The sequence below is a fragment of the Cyanistes caeruleus genome, chromosome 9 (genome assembly GCF_971803275.1).
Source record: "Cyanistes caeruleus chromosome 9, bCyaCae1.hap1.1, whole genome shotgun sequence".
Lineage (NCBI taxonomy): Eukaryota > Metazoa > Chordata > Aves > Passeriformes > Paridae > Cyanistes > Cyanistes caeruleus.
In genome coordinates this window covers 1,819,409-1,836,665 of record NC_141709.1, presented here as the reverse complement: position 1 = coordinate 1,836,665, position 17,257 = coordinate 1,819,409, and the positions used below count along the sequence as shown (strand labels likewise).

Sequence of the window (17,257 nt, the reverse complement as noted above, 5' to 3'; positions counted from 1 at the left end):
GAATTACTGACATGTTACACTAAAAATCAGACCTTTTTTGTCTAGATAGAAGTTTAAAAATGCAATGTATAAAATACAGATGGAGAGAGTTTGTCATCTGACCTGACAAGAATTTAAGTTGTTAAATGTTTTATACTTCTTACCACTCAGTCCTCAAAAGTGACCTCAAAATATGCAATATTTTTACCTTGTTTAAGTACAGCATTTTTCTGAAGCAGAAGTGACACCTTTTCAAGGCTACAGTTGAACACCATGCAGAGTTTACAGGTGTAAAAAAATGTATTGTTAAATTCTAAACCAGTCACAGAGGTGAGTTCTGAAATGATCAGGAGAGCTGGGAATTTAGTGGAAGAGGTCTGTGTGATATGTGTGGGGTTTTGTTTGCTGGGGTTTTACTATTAAAAACACAATTTTGCCGTCTGGAATCCATGGCATTCATTTTGTTCTTGTAGCAGCTCTAAATGTCTAAGAGAGTTCAAGTAAATGTTCCTTAACAGAGACCAGGATATTTAGAATTTGTAGCAGCTACTTTGTGTGCTATTTTCTGTACACAAGCTTCTGAGTTCTTTGCAGAATCTAAATAAGTCAGCCAGTTGGAGTCTGAAAAAATCATCTGGTACAGAAATTACAATAATAATTTTTACCCTAAAATCTTCAAAGCACAGTGAAGTTGAGTTAGCTTATTTAACAACATTGCAGAGCAGCTGCAAGGTAAATGTTTGCTCCAGAATTTTGGGAGCATTGTGCTCTCTCTAGTTGTGCATAATAGTAACTGTAATCATTCAGAATGAACAGCTGACTTGCTTAAATTTCTTAATAGTGCAGTGAACCCTGCCAAGTGCCATTATGGCTTGTGCTGTTCTGTCCTTCTGTTGGCTGTCACGGTGCTTACTTAGCTTGGAAAGTGCTTCTGACATCTTGTGTGTGTTTTCAGAGGTGCACACAGCAGCACTGCACTTGTAGGAATTTAACTAAAAGCAACAAAATACAGAAATGTTGGGCAAATTTGGAATCACTTGGGGAGGAAAGTGCTCGCCAGTGTGTTGTATGCACAAGTTAAATGTGTCCTGTATTGAAACACCTCGGGTGGTTCTGTACAGAGGGAGTGATTCCAGTGCTCAGGTGTAGGAATGTAACACAACTGAATTTTGGATGAATAGTCAGAGGTCTCGGAGCTGGATAATTTCACATGGTTCAAAATCATGCAGTTATTTCTTTGAACTGTTGTCAGATGGCACTGAGTGCTTGTTTAGTGTGTGACTCGGCAGGATGTTTGTTGAAGGCTGCATGGGCTCTTCAGAGGGAGGATTTGTCATCCCTGGCTTGAGTACCTGGTCTAAAGTCTGATTTTGCAAGAATATCTTCTTTGGCAACCAATATCATGTCTAAATATACTTAAATATATATATTGTAAGTTATTAAATATATTGACCTGCCTAATTGAAATTATTTCTTTTTTGCAAGTCAGGTTACTGAGGAATGTGCAGTGTTAATCATTGTCAACAGTTTATATTTCTATGTAGTATAAGTTGGGAAAAACTTGTCAAACAGTATGAATTTTAATAGTATAAAAGGCATAGAGCTCAACTGTAATGAGCAGACTAGTTTTTCTAAATTAAATTTAAAATGTATATTCAGGGAATGTGTTCACTGTCATCGGTTCTTGAAGCTGTCAAATGTTCTGGAATGAGCAGTTGTGACAATGAAGGTCTGCCCAAATATGAAATCTGTATTACTCTGTAAAGAGGAGTGTTATGATGAAGATTTTCTGTGTTTCATCTCTATCAGAGGTACAGGCTTTGGAAAATATGACACAAAATATTATTTTAAACTACCCTCAAACTGCTTTCTGCTGCATTTCTTGGGGCTTTGGTGCTGTTGAAAATTTTGGGGGTGAAAAATTACCCAAGCTGTCTTTTTTTAATTTGTTCATCAGTTTCTAGATTATTCACCATTGTGAAGCTACTTCTTGTTTACAAACTCCTTGGCTGGGATGAGTCTTGGGCCAAAAATTAAAACTCTGGGTGAGTTGTTTGCACATGAAAGAAGGTGTGAGCACAGTGATTGTAGTGTATGACTTGATAGAGTTATAGGCTCACCTGAAAGCTGTTTGTCACCCTGTGTGCTCCTGACTTACTGCCCAGCACCTTCTCTGATGATTGTGGTGGGCTCTTTATCATAAATACATAATCTAGACTCTAGCCACAGACTTGGCTGCTAGGCTGTCCCTCATCTACCCTAAAAAACTACACTGAGGCTGCAAGGTTTCACTGGAAGCCAAAGCTCACTACTCAAATATCTTTACAGGAAAAAAACCTGCTCAGTTTGATACATGAATTTAGGCAAGCTTATCTTTGCAGTTACCAGCTGAGCAGATTTCAAGCAGCCATTCAGTCTCCAGGCTGCCCCAAGACTTATTTGCAATTCAGCATGTCAAGCTTTGCCATCAGTGTTATTCATGGCCAGGCTACAGCTTTCAGCCTGTCTGAAGACCTGAATGCAGGCAGACCCGTTTATCAGGCTGAGTCTAGATCAGACATGAGGCTCTGCATTGGCCCTTTCTTCTCTCAGGAGACTCAGTTTACCATAAAGTGTTCAGTAAAATGTCTGTGAAAGAACCTGGCAGATTTTGTCCCTTTGACTCTTCTGTTCCTCTCTGTTCCTGGCATTGTATTTATGACAAAGAGCCCACCACAGCATCAGAGAAGGTGCTGGGCAGTAACAGCCAGGAGCAGAGGGTGGCAAACAGCTTTCAGGTGAGCCTATAACTCTATCAAGTCACACACTACAATCACTGTGCTCACACCTGCTTTCGTGTGCAAACAACTCATCCAGAGTTTTAATTTTCAGCCCAAGACTCACCCCAGCCAAGGAGTTTGTAAACAAGAAGTAGCTTCACAGTGGTAAATAATCTAGAAACTGGCAAAAAAATAAAAATAAAAAGAAGACAACTTGGGTAATTTTTTATCCCCAAAATTCTCAATTCAAAATTCATCCTGAGTTTTAATTTTCAGCCCAAGTCTGTTTTGCTCAGTGTGCTGGGTTCACCCTGCTCCCATCCTGCATTTCATATTTTTGGATGACACACAGAATAACTGTTGGTGTAACACTTGCTGTTGAAATAGCCAAATGCTGACTAATCTGGAAGAAGAATCTGGGAGTTGCTGTCTTTTTCTGAGGGGAGAATGTATTTCTTGGCCATGTATATGGCTCCATAGAAGGCTGGAGATTGTCCCCTTTGCAGCAGTCTGCATGGATTGTAATAGAATAGCTTCTGGCCCAAGTTATGCTGAAGTTGAACCATCCCAAGGTTATTTGCCATCTTAATTGCTTTTCAATCATGGCTTGTAAATTGAGGTAGAAGGCAGAGGAGGATGGGAGTGTTATCATACCTATATAAATGAAATTTCCACGGTCTTTTGACATTGCAAAATGTCTGTCATGACCAAGTGCTTTGTTCTTTAGACTGCTTGTCCTTGCAGACTCTTCTTAATCCACGAGCACCTTGCATGTGAATCAAATTCCCTTCGAAGATCTGCAGCTCTGAGTCTGACATGGGAGTTTGATCACTGAAGGGTTTGAGCAGGATGTCTTGCTTCTTGCTGCCTGCTTTTAGAATGAAACACAAGTCTTTGAGTATGTCATCTGGGATTCATATAGAAACATGAAAAATTGTTGTTGTAAAGAGGGTAGCAGGATTTTTAACTGTGAAGAGAAATTAACTTGTATAATAATGTTCTGTTTGAGTGAATGCTCACTTGTGTTCCTGCCTGGTGATGAGCAGCAACTCTGCAAGTTCCTTCCAAGAACTGGAGAAGTATCACAGTTAATTACTGGCTTCTTTTTCTCAAGGCCTGTTATTCTGGGGGAAGGAAGGAGGAGAGAAATGACCTGCTCCAAGAGCCCTGTAATTACAGCTGCAGGAAGAATAGTGTAACTCTTGGTTTAAGGAATTCTCACTCTCCCCATCTGAGCATACTGTGTTCTGATTTTGACAAACAAAAAATTCTTACTCTGTGTATTTAGTGTCTCTGGCTGCTGTGTTCATGATGGCTTTAATTGGGGAAAAAAGAAGCAAATTCCAGAAATGCTGTACTGCAATAACTGTTAATTGTGTCTCAGTACTTGGCTTTGGGAGTGGGTGAGGTCATTGAGCTTCCCCAGTGGGGAAAGAGCTGCTGGTGGAAATTCTGTGTGTTTGTGGGCTTTGGGATTGGATTTTTTATTATTCATTTTGTAGTTAAATCATGGATGGTATTTACCACTTCAGCGGTGTTTGATGTTAATTAAATGCTGACCCTCCTGATTTTGTGACATGCATATTGAAGAGACAGAAATACTTCAAAATTCCTGGTGTTACATAAGGATACAGTTTGTGGAGTTAATGCATTCCTTGGCATCCTGCAGAATGCTTAAATGAAACAGTGCTAATGGTGTTAAATGTGCTGTCCACTTCTGCCCTGTGAACTCTGACTTAAGTGTTGGCTCCTATTCAAATGGCTTTACTTTTCTGTTGTTTTTCTTTACAGGCAGATTTTGAGGAGTGAACGGGAAGTACCGGACTCGATGAGTTTCCAGCGAAATGTCGGAAAAGTCAGGCCAGAGTACAAAAGCAAAGGATGGAAAAACAAAGTATGCAACACTCAGTCTGTTTAATACTTACAAGGGAAAGTCACTGGAAACTCAGAAAACCACAGGTGAGTAAGCTCTCTTTTAGAGTTGCATTCTTTCAGTTTCATCATTACTGCAGTGCTAATTAAGAGTGCAGAATATATGAGTACTTAGCCACAGCATGGTTTTTCATAACTGTTTGGTGCAGCAGTGAAGTGGAAGGATTGTGGAAGGCAGCATTCATTAGAGTTTCTGCTTAGCTGTAAACAGGAGTGTCAGTTCAGAGAGACAGGATTTGCAGTCTAGTAGGAAGTAGAATGTGGGCAAATAAATTCCCCAGCTGTGAATTTTACTGCATTAACACTTGCCATGCTGGGAGTGTTTAATTAAGGAAAAGGCAATGCTCACTTTCAGCTCAGGGACTTTGATTTTTGGACAAACACTGGATAAACCTTACACTGATATCTCAAATGAGCCTGCTTTTTCATGAGTCATTGAATGGAGAACCAGAAGGAAATGATGTTCTGAAGGTTTTGAAGTTGACAGAGTTGCCTAAATTGTGTGTAAAGGAGAAAAAGTGTGCCCATGGTTGTTGAAGTTTGCCACAATATTATTTTTAAAGGTTGAAACTGAGCTGTTTGTTACGATACAGCTTACCCAAGGCAGTAACTTGTGCTTGTTCTCTGAGTTGGTTACTTGGTAGGTTGAATGTCCTGTGGGGTGCATTAGCTTTGTACTTGTGGTCTGGAGTAAATACAATTTGTAGGAATGTTTCTGCAAGGGCAGCATCTGCCAGCTGAAATTTGCAGCAAAAAAGAAATGGGCTGGACCCATAGGGGTATTCCTGGACTCATCAATGTACATTAAGCTCCAAAAGAGCAGGAAGATAATGCTTGACATTAACATCATATTGTAAATGGCTTCTTTAGCTGTCTGTCACTGAATGTTGTATATAAAGGTGGGGCCATATATCCTTTTTAATCTGTGGAATAGGCTAACCATAATGACTCACCACTCAAAAAGTATTGAAATTTTTCCAAACCCAATCTTTTCAATTCCCTTTTTTAATAATTAATATTTAATTTAAATACTAAATTCTGAATCATTTTAAATTTTTAATTCTTAACAATCTTAAATTTTTCTGACTTTCTTACAAAACATTTTTATGTAGCTCTGCCTAAACAAGAGTTGTTAACTTGCACTTTCTGTTCTGGCACGCAGTTGCCGCACGCCATGGATTGCAGAGTCTTGGAAAAGTTGCTATTTCCAGGAGGATGCCTCCCCCAGCTAATCTGCCCAGCCTCAAAGCAGAGAACAAAGGCAACGACCCCAATGTGAACATTGTGCCTAAAGATGGCACAGGATGGGCTTCAAAACAAGAACAGCACGAAGAAGAGAAGTAAGTGAGAGCTGAGCTCAGGCTTGATCTGCTGGGACATTTCTCTCTGGTTTGCCCAAATCTTGGGATTGGCAGGACCTGGGAAGAAATTTGCTACACTGGAGTGTCCTCAGTGTACCTACCAGAGAGGAAATAGCACCACTGTTAATTCTAGTCAGGAGGAATCTTGCTAATAGAAGGATAGTTAAAAAAAAATCAAACGAACCTTGCACCAAAAAAAACCTCCTCATATTTAAGTTGAAAATGATCTGCTTATAAATTCCATATGAGGAGAAGAATATTTCCTTGTACATGTAAGTTTTGATGTCTGCTGGCAGGAAATACTACAGCACACTTTCTTTAAGATCAGTGTCATCACCTTAAATAAAATTCTCTTGAAACCCCAAGGAACACAGCAGGAAAATTAGAGAATAGCTTGCAAGTTGATGAGAGTATGCAAAAATCCACATAATTGTGCCTGTGCTGATGTATGGCAGAGAAAACTCAAAAACTCAAAAATTCTTGGTTTGCACATGTTTGTTGAAATCTCTGCTTTATTTTCCTAATGGTTCTTAATATTTGCACTTTTATTTTTTTGGCTAGAACGCCATAAATTCCACAGACTTTGAATTTTTTTTTTATCTTAAGGTCTACAGGCTCCTCCAGTATGTGATAGGAACAAGACAGAAATTGTGGCAGTGTCGATGCACTGTTTGTGTACTTTGTATGGTACAAATTTCCCATGCTCAGTGCAGTTTCGTGTGCTAAATTTGTTTCACATTTGTACAGCTAAAGAAAATAGAATGAAGAATTTGTACAGCTAAAGAATCATAGAATGTGCTGAGTTGGAAGAGATCCATCATGGTCATCGAGTCCAACTCCTGGCCCTGCACAGAAAGAAACTAAATAGAAACCGAAACTTTTAAGTTTCTAATTGGAAAGTACTTTAAAGCAGTTCTTTTTTGCCATGCAAGCTTAAAATAGGATGTCATTCTCATGACATTAGTAGAAGCAAGGTATAAATGTTAATTCTTTTCATTGAAATTGCTCTGAAAAACATTGGAATTTAGGGACAGGGGTTGTATGTTCCTAGTGCTTGTGAAAGCAAAAGATGAGGTTTAAAGGTTTCCTTCCCCATCTTTCTCTCTCTTTATTTTTCTTTGTATACATTCCTGCTTTTAAATACTAATTTTTGACATCTCTCTAAAAAGCTGTTAGACTTCAGAAATACAGTGTTGTGTTTAACCTTTTATTTTAAACTTTTGAAACTCCAACTTCACAATTTTGAGCCCTGTGTTTTGTTTGGTAGTTCAGCAACATCTCCCTGTACTTCAAGGTCACTTACACTTTGCCCTGTTAAATCTGTGTTGAGCTGGTAGCTTGTTTGACTAAAAAAAAACATGTTTCCATGGCCATGTGTTAGAAGATAGCAGTAGTTGTTCTGTTTACAAACAAATAAGTAGCTGGGCCTTACCTGCAACTGGAAGTTGTATTTTTATATGTATTATTCTGATAAAGGCTTCAGAGTCCACTTACAAGTGAAACTAATGGGTGAGAGATTTGTTGCCAGGAACAGGTGTGTATGCCCAGGCCACAAGGAAATTCTTCTAAATTTAGACCATCTGATGTGTTTGCTCAGATCTTAAGATCATTTGTTTGACTACTGCTGTGTTTGTGATATTCCAGTGTGCTTGAAATGCTGCAGTTTACACGTGAAGTGTTTTATTGTTCCTCTCAGAAGTGTTGCAGATAAAGGTTACATCTCAATAACAGCTTGCTTTAGTTTAATGCCTTTTCTCTTGTATCATTGCATTGGAGTTCACATGAATGTGTTGTTCCTTGCAGTTTTGAAAATTAATTCTTTTACTGCTTTCTCCAGTTGTCACTCATTCTGTGGGTATTGCCTCAGTCTCTTTCCTGGATAGTGCAGGCTGTTGTGTATTGTTTAATTAATTCAGCTGAGTTCTTTTCCTCATCCATATTTGCAGGGCAGTGCTTGGATAACTAAAATTCTAAACAGGCTGGTATTTGAAACAGGAGAAATGCAAGGAGTAGTTTCTTAAATATTCTTGGTTTTGTTTTGCTTGTGTCACAAAGTACAGCCATTTAAGTCATAAATTCCCAAAGCCTGCTTAGAAAATGTGCGGCCGTAAGAAAATAAAAACGAAAAATAAAATAAAAAAATGAGAACTGGGGTTTTTTTTCTAGATTGTAATACTCTCTTGGAACATGAAAATTGCATTTAGTTATCCCTATGAGAAGCTTGTGTGTTTCTGCCCAGCAGTGATCCTTTTAATGGTATTTGCTTCTCTTTCAGTTCTGAGAGTCCTGTGTAGTGCTTTGGGATGATGACTGCAGAACAAAAATGGAAATGATTTCTTAGTGCTAGTCCTCAGAAATTTAGGATCACTTGAGGATCTACTTGAAGCATTTATAGTTGTTTCTTGTCAGTTGTTAAGTGACATGACCACCATGCTGCTTCTCTCTTCACTGGTGTAATAAAGTGATTCTAGACTACAGGATCTGCCCCATAATTCTGGTTTTATCAAAAGTTCCTACTAAGGAGCTGGAGGGTTAGGCTTAGTTGGTTTTAGACACTAATGCTTTGAGTCTTAAGTTACCTGAACATGCAGATTTCAGAAATAGCCTTTATTGAAAGAAGTTGAACAATATGATTGAATCTGCAGACTAGAAAGGGCTTGTGTCTGGTTTTTACACTGGACAAAAAGAGTGCTTGTGCTTCTTCATTGTTAAGATGGTGAGAATGAGACCATTTCTTAAGACTTAAGGTTCTGGGTTCCAGTTCATGGTACCCATAGAGTTTTTCATGGTGTCTTCAGCTTTTCTTACCAGTTCCTTTTATTTGGTAGATCTTGACATGTATTTGCCTTCTTCTCTCAATTCATGGTGGTCTTGGAAGTGTTTTCCTGTTAACTCCCAAGGCAAGAGAACATTAATCCAAATTATCCCCTTGGATGGTTGTAGATGGATTGTTTTTCTGATTGTCCAATACACTTCTTTAAAAGCTGTAATTCAGTTCATGCCTGGCTGCATTTTCTGCCCAGCCGTTTTCATTCACTCCTCTCCTCTATGGGAAATGGAATCTTGAAATAATTAGCTAATCTATTTTATTTTAACTGTTACTATAACAACTCCTTTTATGTAAGAAAATGCCTTTTCTGAAGAAAAGTAGTTACTGGTTCTTCAGCTGCACAACTCCCTTATTTTATTGCCTTGTTTGCAGTAGCCATCCTGACAATCTTATTCTGTGCTCACCCTCTTGTATTCACAAGTGCTTTTCCTGTGATTCCAGACAGCCAGACGTGCCGCAGACACAGCCAAAACCTGCTGTTCCTGCTCCTCCAGAAGCAGCTCCTGTTGCCAAATCCTGGGCCAACACCAAACCTGGGGGACAAGACGGTGAGTGCTGCTCAGGGTGGAGGGGTTCTGCACTGGATACCAGGCTGGGACTGTGCTGGGAGAGACCCCCACACCCAGCAGTCCCTTGAGGCTTGGCCAGGCCAGTTGGGACTGGGGAAAGTTGTGGAAGCAACATTCCAGGCTGGGAAGTGAGCCCATCCCCAGTCACTGGATTTATCAGCAGGTCTGATTGACTTCTACAAGATTTTTGTAATCACCTCTTTTGAATTGGCAGGAAAGTGGTGGTAAAATCTTAAATGTGGCTGTGGTGAGGAGGGCAAATCACAGTTCTTATAATACAAACAATTTTGGCATGGGAAGGAGAGCTCTAAACAGTTGGTGGTCATTCTGGTCATAGGTTTGGATCATTTTGTGCAGTGTGTGTAGTTTTGCTTCTGTTTAAACCTGTGAAACAGCAATACTTTGCCCTTCATTTTATAAATTCCTTGGTTATTTTAGTATCGAAGTGATAGTGTTTAAGTAGTTTTCTTTCCGGGGAAAAACATTAAAGGTGTGTTTTGAGTGTTATTTAACATAATTGGATGAAAGGATGGAAAATTGTTTCCATCAGTGTGACTCTTAGCTTGAGCATTCTTATTACAGATGTAAGATCAGAACTAAATCTTCAGCAGATTTTTTTAAAATGCTTGTAGAGTGAGAGGTTACTTAAAATTCTTCTGTGTCCATTATGATAAATAATTGTAATGTGTTTTATTCCTTAAGTTTGTGATTTGTGAGCTTTCCATGACTATAAAATGGAGTTTAGGCTTTCCAGTTGAAAAATTGAGTTATTTTCTGAATAGGGATCTTAAAATAATTCAATATTAATTACATGGGAGGTAATTTCTTAGATATTATATAGTTTGTTAACATATCTAATGATTTGGGCCTTTTTTTGCACTGAGAATTAGAAGTGACAATTCTAGATTCTCCATTTCTTGCTGCTTAATGTTCGGTGTTGTGCCATCAAATACAGAAGCTTTTCTCCTTTAAGCTTTTATAAGATTTGTGGAATAATAAAGAAAAAAGAATTAACACTGATGCAAAGTGATTTGCATAGCAGCCTTCCTGCAGAAGCTGATAAGATCATCTCCATGACACAGGAAATAGTGATTGGGCTCAGTAGCTTCAAAATACATTTAGCTAATTATTTCATAGTTACCATGGCAGCTCGTGTGCCAAGCCCAGATGGCACCCTCATTTCATTCAATTAATGCAGCAGTGGGTTTGCTGTTTCAAGAAGCAGCACTGGATGGGAATTGGCAGCAGCTGTGTGCTGTCCTGGGTTTGAAACCCAGGACCCACCTGTTGTGCTTTCCTGAGCTGCAGTTGGCTCTCAGAACCTGCAGTTTGAGCCTTCCAGCAGCCTCGTGCTCTTGGAAAACTTGGCTGAGGCAAGGCTGGACCTTTCTCTGATCCTCTTGGTGGCCGTGGAGAAGGGAAAGACTTATGAAATGTAACAGCAGCATGTATTTTTCAGCTGAAAGTTGGAGTAAATGACTACCAAAATATCTCTGAATTTTTTAACTTCTTTCTGAACTGCAGGTTGCCAGTCTGGTTTTTTTCATGTTTGTAGCTTAAACACAATCAAGGAGGTCTCTCTGGTGCTGTTGCTTTGCCATTAAAATGTTATTCATTGTGTAGGCTTGAGCAGAAAGCATTTTTCAAGATTCATAAAACTCATCAATGTTGCATGCCATGGGATCTCAGAAGGGGCTCCCTTGCCTGGCAGGTCATCTGGTTGGTAGGACTGGTTTTCTTTCCCATTGAGCAAGTCATGGGATGTAGTTGTTTGGGAACAGCAACAGTCCAGTGTCCTTTAAGAAAAAACAAAGTAATGTCAGTAGAATGTGAAGACAGAATGAAAATTGAGAGCTCAAGGAAATTTGTAGACACAGGGATAAATACTGGTATTTGCTGATGTGCCTTTACAGAGCACAGAGTAAGGAATTTATCCTGTGTTTAACTCTTAAAAAAAAGAAAAAACCCAACTGAATAAAAGCCCCCTGGGATCCCTGCATTTTATCTTTGTGAATGATTTTTTCAGAGATTGGAGAGAACAGAAGTTTTTCTAGTTGTTAAAAAAAAGAGCCCATTGGACACAATATGTTCAGATCCTTGTCAGTGAGTTTGCCCTCTCCCATAATCCATGTAGCCTAATACCACATTCCTTACAGTAGTCAGTAGTAGAGACAGGGACAGGAACAGGCTGTTATTTAGGCTTAATCCCCACTCAGATTATTGGTGATTTGGCACAGAAATGCTGCTGATCTAATAGGTCACTATGCATTATGTGTATGGGGAGGAAATTGGTGCAAAGCAGATGCCAACAAAACCTTCTATCAAGGAAGACAGCCTATATATGAGACTTCCATACCATGTACAACAGAAGTCTTAAATTCCAATCTTGAGGATGATGTCAGGGGTTTTAGAAATCAAAGAATGTTGTTCTGATACTTTTTGCATAATGTAAAAGCTCTGGTCTTTTAAAGTCCTGGGGATTTCTTACTAGAACCGTAATTAATTATAAATGTGCTTGCAATTACATAGCTGCCCATTCTTGGGTGGACTATAGTTTTAAAGTGAAAAGAGGAAAATTTTGTCTAGAAGGAGTGAGGAAAAGGGTTCACAGAGCTGAGTAACTCCAGGTACTCCCTGGGCTAAGTCTTGTTCAATTGTCCATTGTTGCTCTCTAGTGCTTTTGGATTTTTCTCAGCTTCAACAGCTGTGATAGTTGGTCTAGTAAACTTAACAACTTTGGTAGCAAATGTGAATCCTTTATACTGCCAGTAAATGACTGTGGCTTTAACATTTAAATGTTTAACTTTCTTCTTCTAAAGCTTTAATGTTCACTTCTAAAGGATGAGTAGGCTTCTGTTGCTTCCTGAACTGTTGTGACTCTGAATATCTTGCTGTGTAGGTCCACCTATTCCAATCAATAGTTATTTCCAACAAGAATTCCCCAGTCTGCCGGCAGCTGGGGACCAGGAAAAGTCAGGCAAAGATAAGGATGCACCTGAAGATGGATCAGGAGCCAGCCTACGACCACAGAGTAAGTGTGAGCTACAAATCGTTGTGAAATTGGATTTTTTCGTGTGGAGCTTACTGCTTGTGCCCGCTACAAAAGAAATTGATGGATATGTTGTTTCAATCAGCACACTCCTGCACTTAAGAAATGGTTATTGGGGGCTTTAATCTGCTTTTCTGTGTTCCTGGTGTGTGGGAAATAGTGTGTTTAATCCTATCACTTCCCATTTTCCCAGTCTACTCAGTACTCTAGTTGTGTGCTCTCAGGAACATTAGTTAGTTGCACAATACTGGCATTACTGATGTCACAGCAGGTGAGAGACCTCTTTAAAGAACTCTCCTAGAATTAACTAATTACACAAATAGTGATCAGGGCTGACCTTAAGTGGTTAGTACGCATAAGAGGGGAGCCTGAAAATTCCTGAAGAGGAAGTTCAGTCTACAGGATGCCAAAAGAGTGGGTTGTGCCTTGAAAGGCCATTGGCATCTTCAGCTCCTGGATGTAGTGCTCTGATCAGCTGGATCTATTTCAGCAGTGGGGGACTAGATCTGGTAAAAACAGCCAAAACAGTGCTGGGTTTACATCTCTCAGGAAAGAAATGTATTTCTTCCCCAGATCCCTTCAATGGGGAGGTATTTGGGAATGTGCTTGTTTCCAGTGGAAAACAGGATTGCTTTCTCCTTCAGAAGTTTGGTTTTAATGAGGTTTCATGGACTAGAGGTCCTGTCCTGCCCTGTGGCTGGCACTGTCTTGTGCCAGTGATAGGCAATTTAGAGGGCTTGGGCTCTCAGGGAATCCATAACTCTTTCCTTCTAACAGGCCTTGGTTTTCCTTGATTTGTTTGTCAGGTGCTGCAGACCAAGGCCAGGTGCCTGTTCATGTCTTCTCTTAATTTTCATCTAAAGAATAAATTGTCAGGAAATGGGAGAGATGTTCTGCACCAAATGAGAGCAGCTACGTGTCTGTCCAGCCTCCTGCAGGCAGTTACAGTTTTGGTCAGCACTGTACATGCTATATTAAGCTCTTCTTTCCTGTCTGACAGCAGAAAGCTAAATTAACTTGGCAAGTAGTCCCCCTTCAGCAGCTGTGCTTCCCAGCAAAGATAAGTGCAAGAACTGTAATGGATACTTTAGAGCAGAGTTTAACACTGCTTAAAGGGTTTGTGCCCCTAAAGAAACATTCTTTACAGCTTGTGTCTCTGAATTTTTGTTGGTCTCCATTGATCTGAGCACTGCTGCTAAGTTTACTCTGGTGGGTTTTTTTGTCTTGACCCACGCTCTGCAGGCAGAAGCTCCTAAAAAAATGGAGTGCCTGGCACAAATAATAAGTCATTAAAATCCCTGACTTTTCCTGGACAATTTGCTAGATATTCACACCAGAAGTACAGCCCTTATCGCTTCTGTTCCATCCCTAGCAGGCAGAGATGCAAATCAGACTGTACCTGTCTTCACTTGGACACATAGCTGTGCATTGCCTTTCTTTCTGAGCTGCTTGAGAATTTCCTGGTAGGCCTTTGCTGCTTAGGAACCTTGATCTTTGCCTTGACAGCATCTTCACACTGAGTCAACAGTGGCCCACTTAGCACAGCTAAATCTGTTTTCTTTCTTGTGCTATAATCAGTATCCTTCCTAAACTGCACTGTGTTTTGGAAGGTAGAATGGGACCAATAGAGCAGTCCATAAATTTAGCTCTGACCCTTCAGGAACACAGCTGGACCTAGGGCTGAAGAGGATCAGGAGGCAGCTTCTGTTGGTTCTCAAGTGGCCACTGCTTGTTTCTGTAGCAGATAGGAACATGTGTCTGCTGTGTCACCAAGGACTGCGTGGGAACAACGTGTTCTTCACCATCCCTGGCTGGAAATCTGCAATTTAAAGTCTATTCTTGGCTTTTCTTGTGCTGATTCTGTCCATGCAGATGCTACTGGTTGAAGGGATGGGGGTAATAAAAACAACTCTCCTGGTTCTCCAACAGATCAAGAAGCGAAGGCTCTGGGACAAGAAGATGGCAGCGCTACACCAGCAGAACAAAGTGATGGCCAGAAGGCAGGAGACAAGAGGGATGTACGGTTGCCACAGGTCCCTCAGCCCAAGCTGAATGGCCAGCAGCCACCATCCATCTCATCCCAGTACAGAGCAATGATGCCTCCTTATGTGAGTGATGAACGGTTTTTAAGCAGCAGGGATTGGTTTTTGGCTAGTGGGATTTTCTTACGCCCCTTTCTCTCCCATCCATGGGGTTCTTACCTGCTGAAGGGGCAGGGTTGAAAGCCAGCACCTCACAGGATGTGGCTCCTTGTTCCTACAAGGAGTTTGAACAACAAGAGTTGATTAACACTTCCAGCCACTTCCCCCTGGGGACTTGAGGTCACCCATTTGTAATAGTAAGCAAACAGTTGTGAGTGAAGAGTCTTGCTTTATTTCCATTACTTCCTTTGATGGTCTCAGTGTGCTTAATGGAGTGGTACTTTTTAATGAATGGCTTCTGTTTTTAATCCCTTTTTAGATGTTTAATCAATATCCCAGAATGGCATATCCTCCCTCCATGCAAGGTCCAACAAGGTTTCCTAATTCTGAGCCAAGCAGGTAAGAAACCTACAAGTGGTGGTGGTTTTTGTCTGGGTATGAACTTTGTGACTTAATTTTAAGAAAGAAATCATTTGCCCTGAGTATCTCAACAGTGATTATACACTGCATAAGAGCTGACACTGGTCAGTCTCACAAGTTTTGCTTGTGTGGAGCAGTGCCTTGGAGTGTCTGGAGTTTGTGAGCTCAACTGCAAAACTTTGGGCAGTTCTGCGTATCACAGGGTTTTGGATTGTGAAGAGCAGGAGTCACTTGCAGGAACATCTTTGAAACTTAAAAACAGTATTTTGCCCATAAAAAGACTTTTTCATTGTTACAGTGAAAGGAGTCAATTCCTGGTTCTCAACTCTGATGATTTCCAATTAAAGTTGAGCTCTAATGGACTATAAAACTAATATTCCACTTTTCTGTGTGTTTTTCCATAGTGAAGGATACCTGTGCATGATAGAGTAATTATTTGAATTCTGGTATTCACGTGGATGAATGAGAGTTCACTGTGCCTGAAACAACAGTGCTGTATATATCAAATAATGGTCCTACAAGTTGACCTTTTCTCTGTCATTTGTGGATAAGTAGTGACAGTGCCTTTTGTTTCTCTCATTTTTTAGAGGCCCAAGGGGAAGAGGCCCACCCTCATGGTGCTCAGAACCTATTGAACGTCCATCCATTCTTAGTGCTAGTGAACTCAAAGAACTTGATAAATTCGATAATCTGGATGCTGAGGCTGATGAAGGCTGGGCAGGTAAGAACATCAGATTAATGGTCTGTTATTTGCATGCTGAATGTTTCTGAAAGATTAATTGAACCTTTGTTTATGCGTCAGGTGCTCAGAGTGAAGTGGATTACACTGAGCAGTTGAATTTCAGTGATGATGATGAGCAAGGAAGCAGTCAGAAAGAGAAGGAAAGTGGGTGAGTTGGTGTTGCCAATTAGATGTGAAATGTCACTTAACTAGATTTTTGAAAGATAAAATGAAATGAGTGCAAGTACTCATTCCAGTAGCACTAATTCCAGTAATTTAATACTGTATTCAATTGCATAACTGCCTGCAGACTCCAGCCAGCTGGGTGTGGAGTAGAAATTATCCTGACTAAGAAACACTGAGGCTAAGAGATAAATCACCAAATACCTGTGTGGAATACACATTCTGTTTTTTCTTATTTCTTTGCACATAGTGATGAACAAACACCATCAAAAGATTCCCAGAGTCCTGATGGCCAGAAGGAAACAGAAGAACAGACAAATGCCAAGTCTGCCACCCAGGTTTCTGCAGCAGCAGCCAAAGGGTCTTACAGCAAAAGCTCTCAGCTTGATCAGGTTTGTGTGCTCTTCTCTGCAGCTCCTGTGGCAGCAGCCTTGTCAGGAGAGCTCTGACTCAGGTGTCTTTCCAAACTGTCAGGTCAATTAAGGTTATGAACATGAGGGAAGGCATTAGCTGCTGAAAGCATTATCTGAGCTGTGCTAACTGATCAGGTGCTGCTCAGACAACTTAGCTGCCTCTGGTAGCAGCACAAAAATAGCTTGGCTTTATGTAGTGAGTCCTGCCCCACACCCCTGAGGGGTGAGAGCTCCTGTGTCAGGCACTCTGACAGGCTCAGTACACTGGTGTGTCCATCCCTGGCACTGAATGAAGCCATTCTGCTGTTTATCAGGTTTTCCAGTGGATAAATAGCCCACATAATTTTCATGGGCTTGGGGATTTTTTTAGTATCATGGTCCACTTTCTGCAGTGCAGCTTAGCTGTGAGTTCACTTCTCACACTAATGGGTTTTATACAGGCCATGTAGAATTCTTCAGCTCGGCCATTTTTGGTTTCCTCTGTACAGGAATATTTCCATCCACCTCAATTTATGTCTGCTACAGCCCAATTTCCCTCCCCACCCAGGAAAAGCTATGTGGGTTTTGAAAATATCCCAGAAATATTTTCTCTTGGCACCAGTAATAATGAAGATAGTAAATATGGGATTGGTTTTATTTGCACTTTCTCTCTGTATTAAAGATCACAGTGTTCTTTAAGTTTGATGCTACACTGAATCTAAGGAAAAATGGTGCAGGAACATGAAGTTAAATTGTTCTGCTCTCAGTACATAAATGTGAAAATGTTTTTGCCCTAGTTTTGCATGAAGATTTGTGTTGAGTATAGATGCCTTATTAGGTGTAGTGTCTTAATGCAGTAGAAGACAGTAAATCTAAAATTTTTTCAGCTTGGCTGTGGTTAGAAGCTTGCTTAACCCTGGT

The 17,257-nt window shown here is 40.3% G+C and overlaps 1 protein-coding gene across 50 annotated transcripts in view; it reads left to right on the top strand.

The window, feature by feature from the left end:
* Positions 1–17,257, top strand: part of PRRC2C (proline rich coiled-coil 2C) — a 69,344-nt gene that overhangs the window by 11,449 nt on the left and 40,638 nt on the right. For all 50 annotated transcript variants that reach the window (XM_086842407.1, XM_086842406.1, XM_086842383.1 and 47 more), the window contains exons 2-10: positions 4,530–4,697; positions 5,833–6,010; positions 9,303–9,409; positions 12,330–12,461; positions 14,409–14,587; positions 14,940–15,019; positions 15,628–15,761; positions 15,843–15,930; positions 16,195–16,336. In XM_086842407.1, coding sequence (XP_086698533.1) covers positions 4,583–4,697; positions 5,833–6,010; positions 9,303–9,409; positions 12,330–12,461; positions 14,409–14,587; positions 14,940–15,019; positions 15,628–15,761; positions 15,843–15,930; positions 16,195–16,336 — 1,155 coding nt within the window. In that variant the 5' untranslated portion in view covers positions 4,530–4,582. The remainder of the gene's footprint in view (positions 1–4,529; positions 4,698–5,832; positions 6,011–9,302; positions 9,410–12,329; positions 12,462–14,408; positions 14,588–14,939; positions 15,020–15,627; positions 15,762–15,842; positions 15,931–16,194; positions 16,337–17,257) is intronic.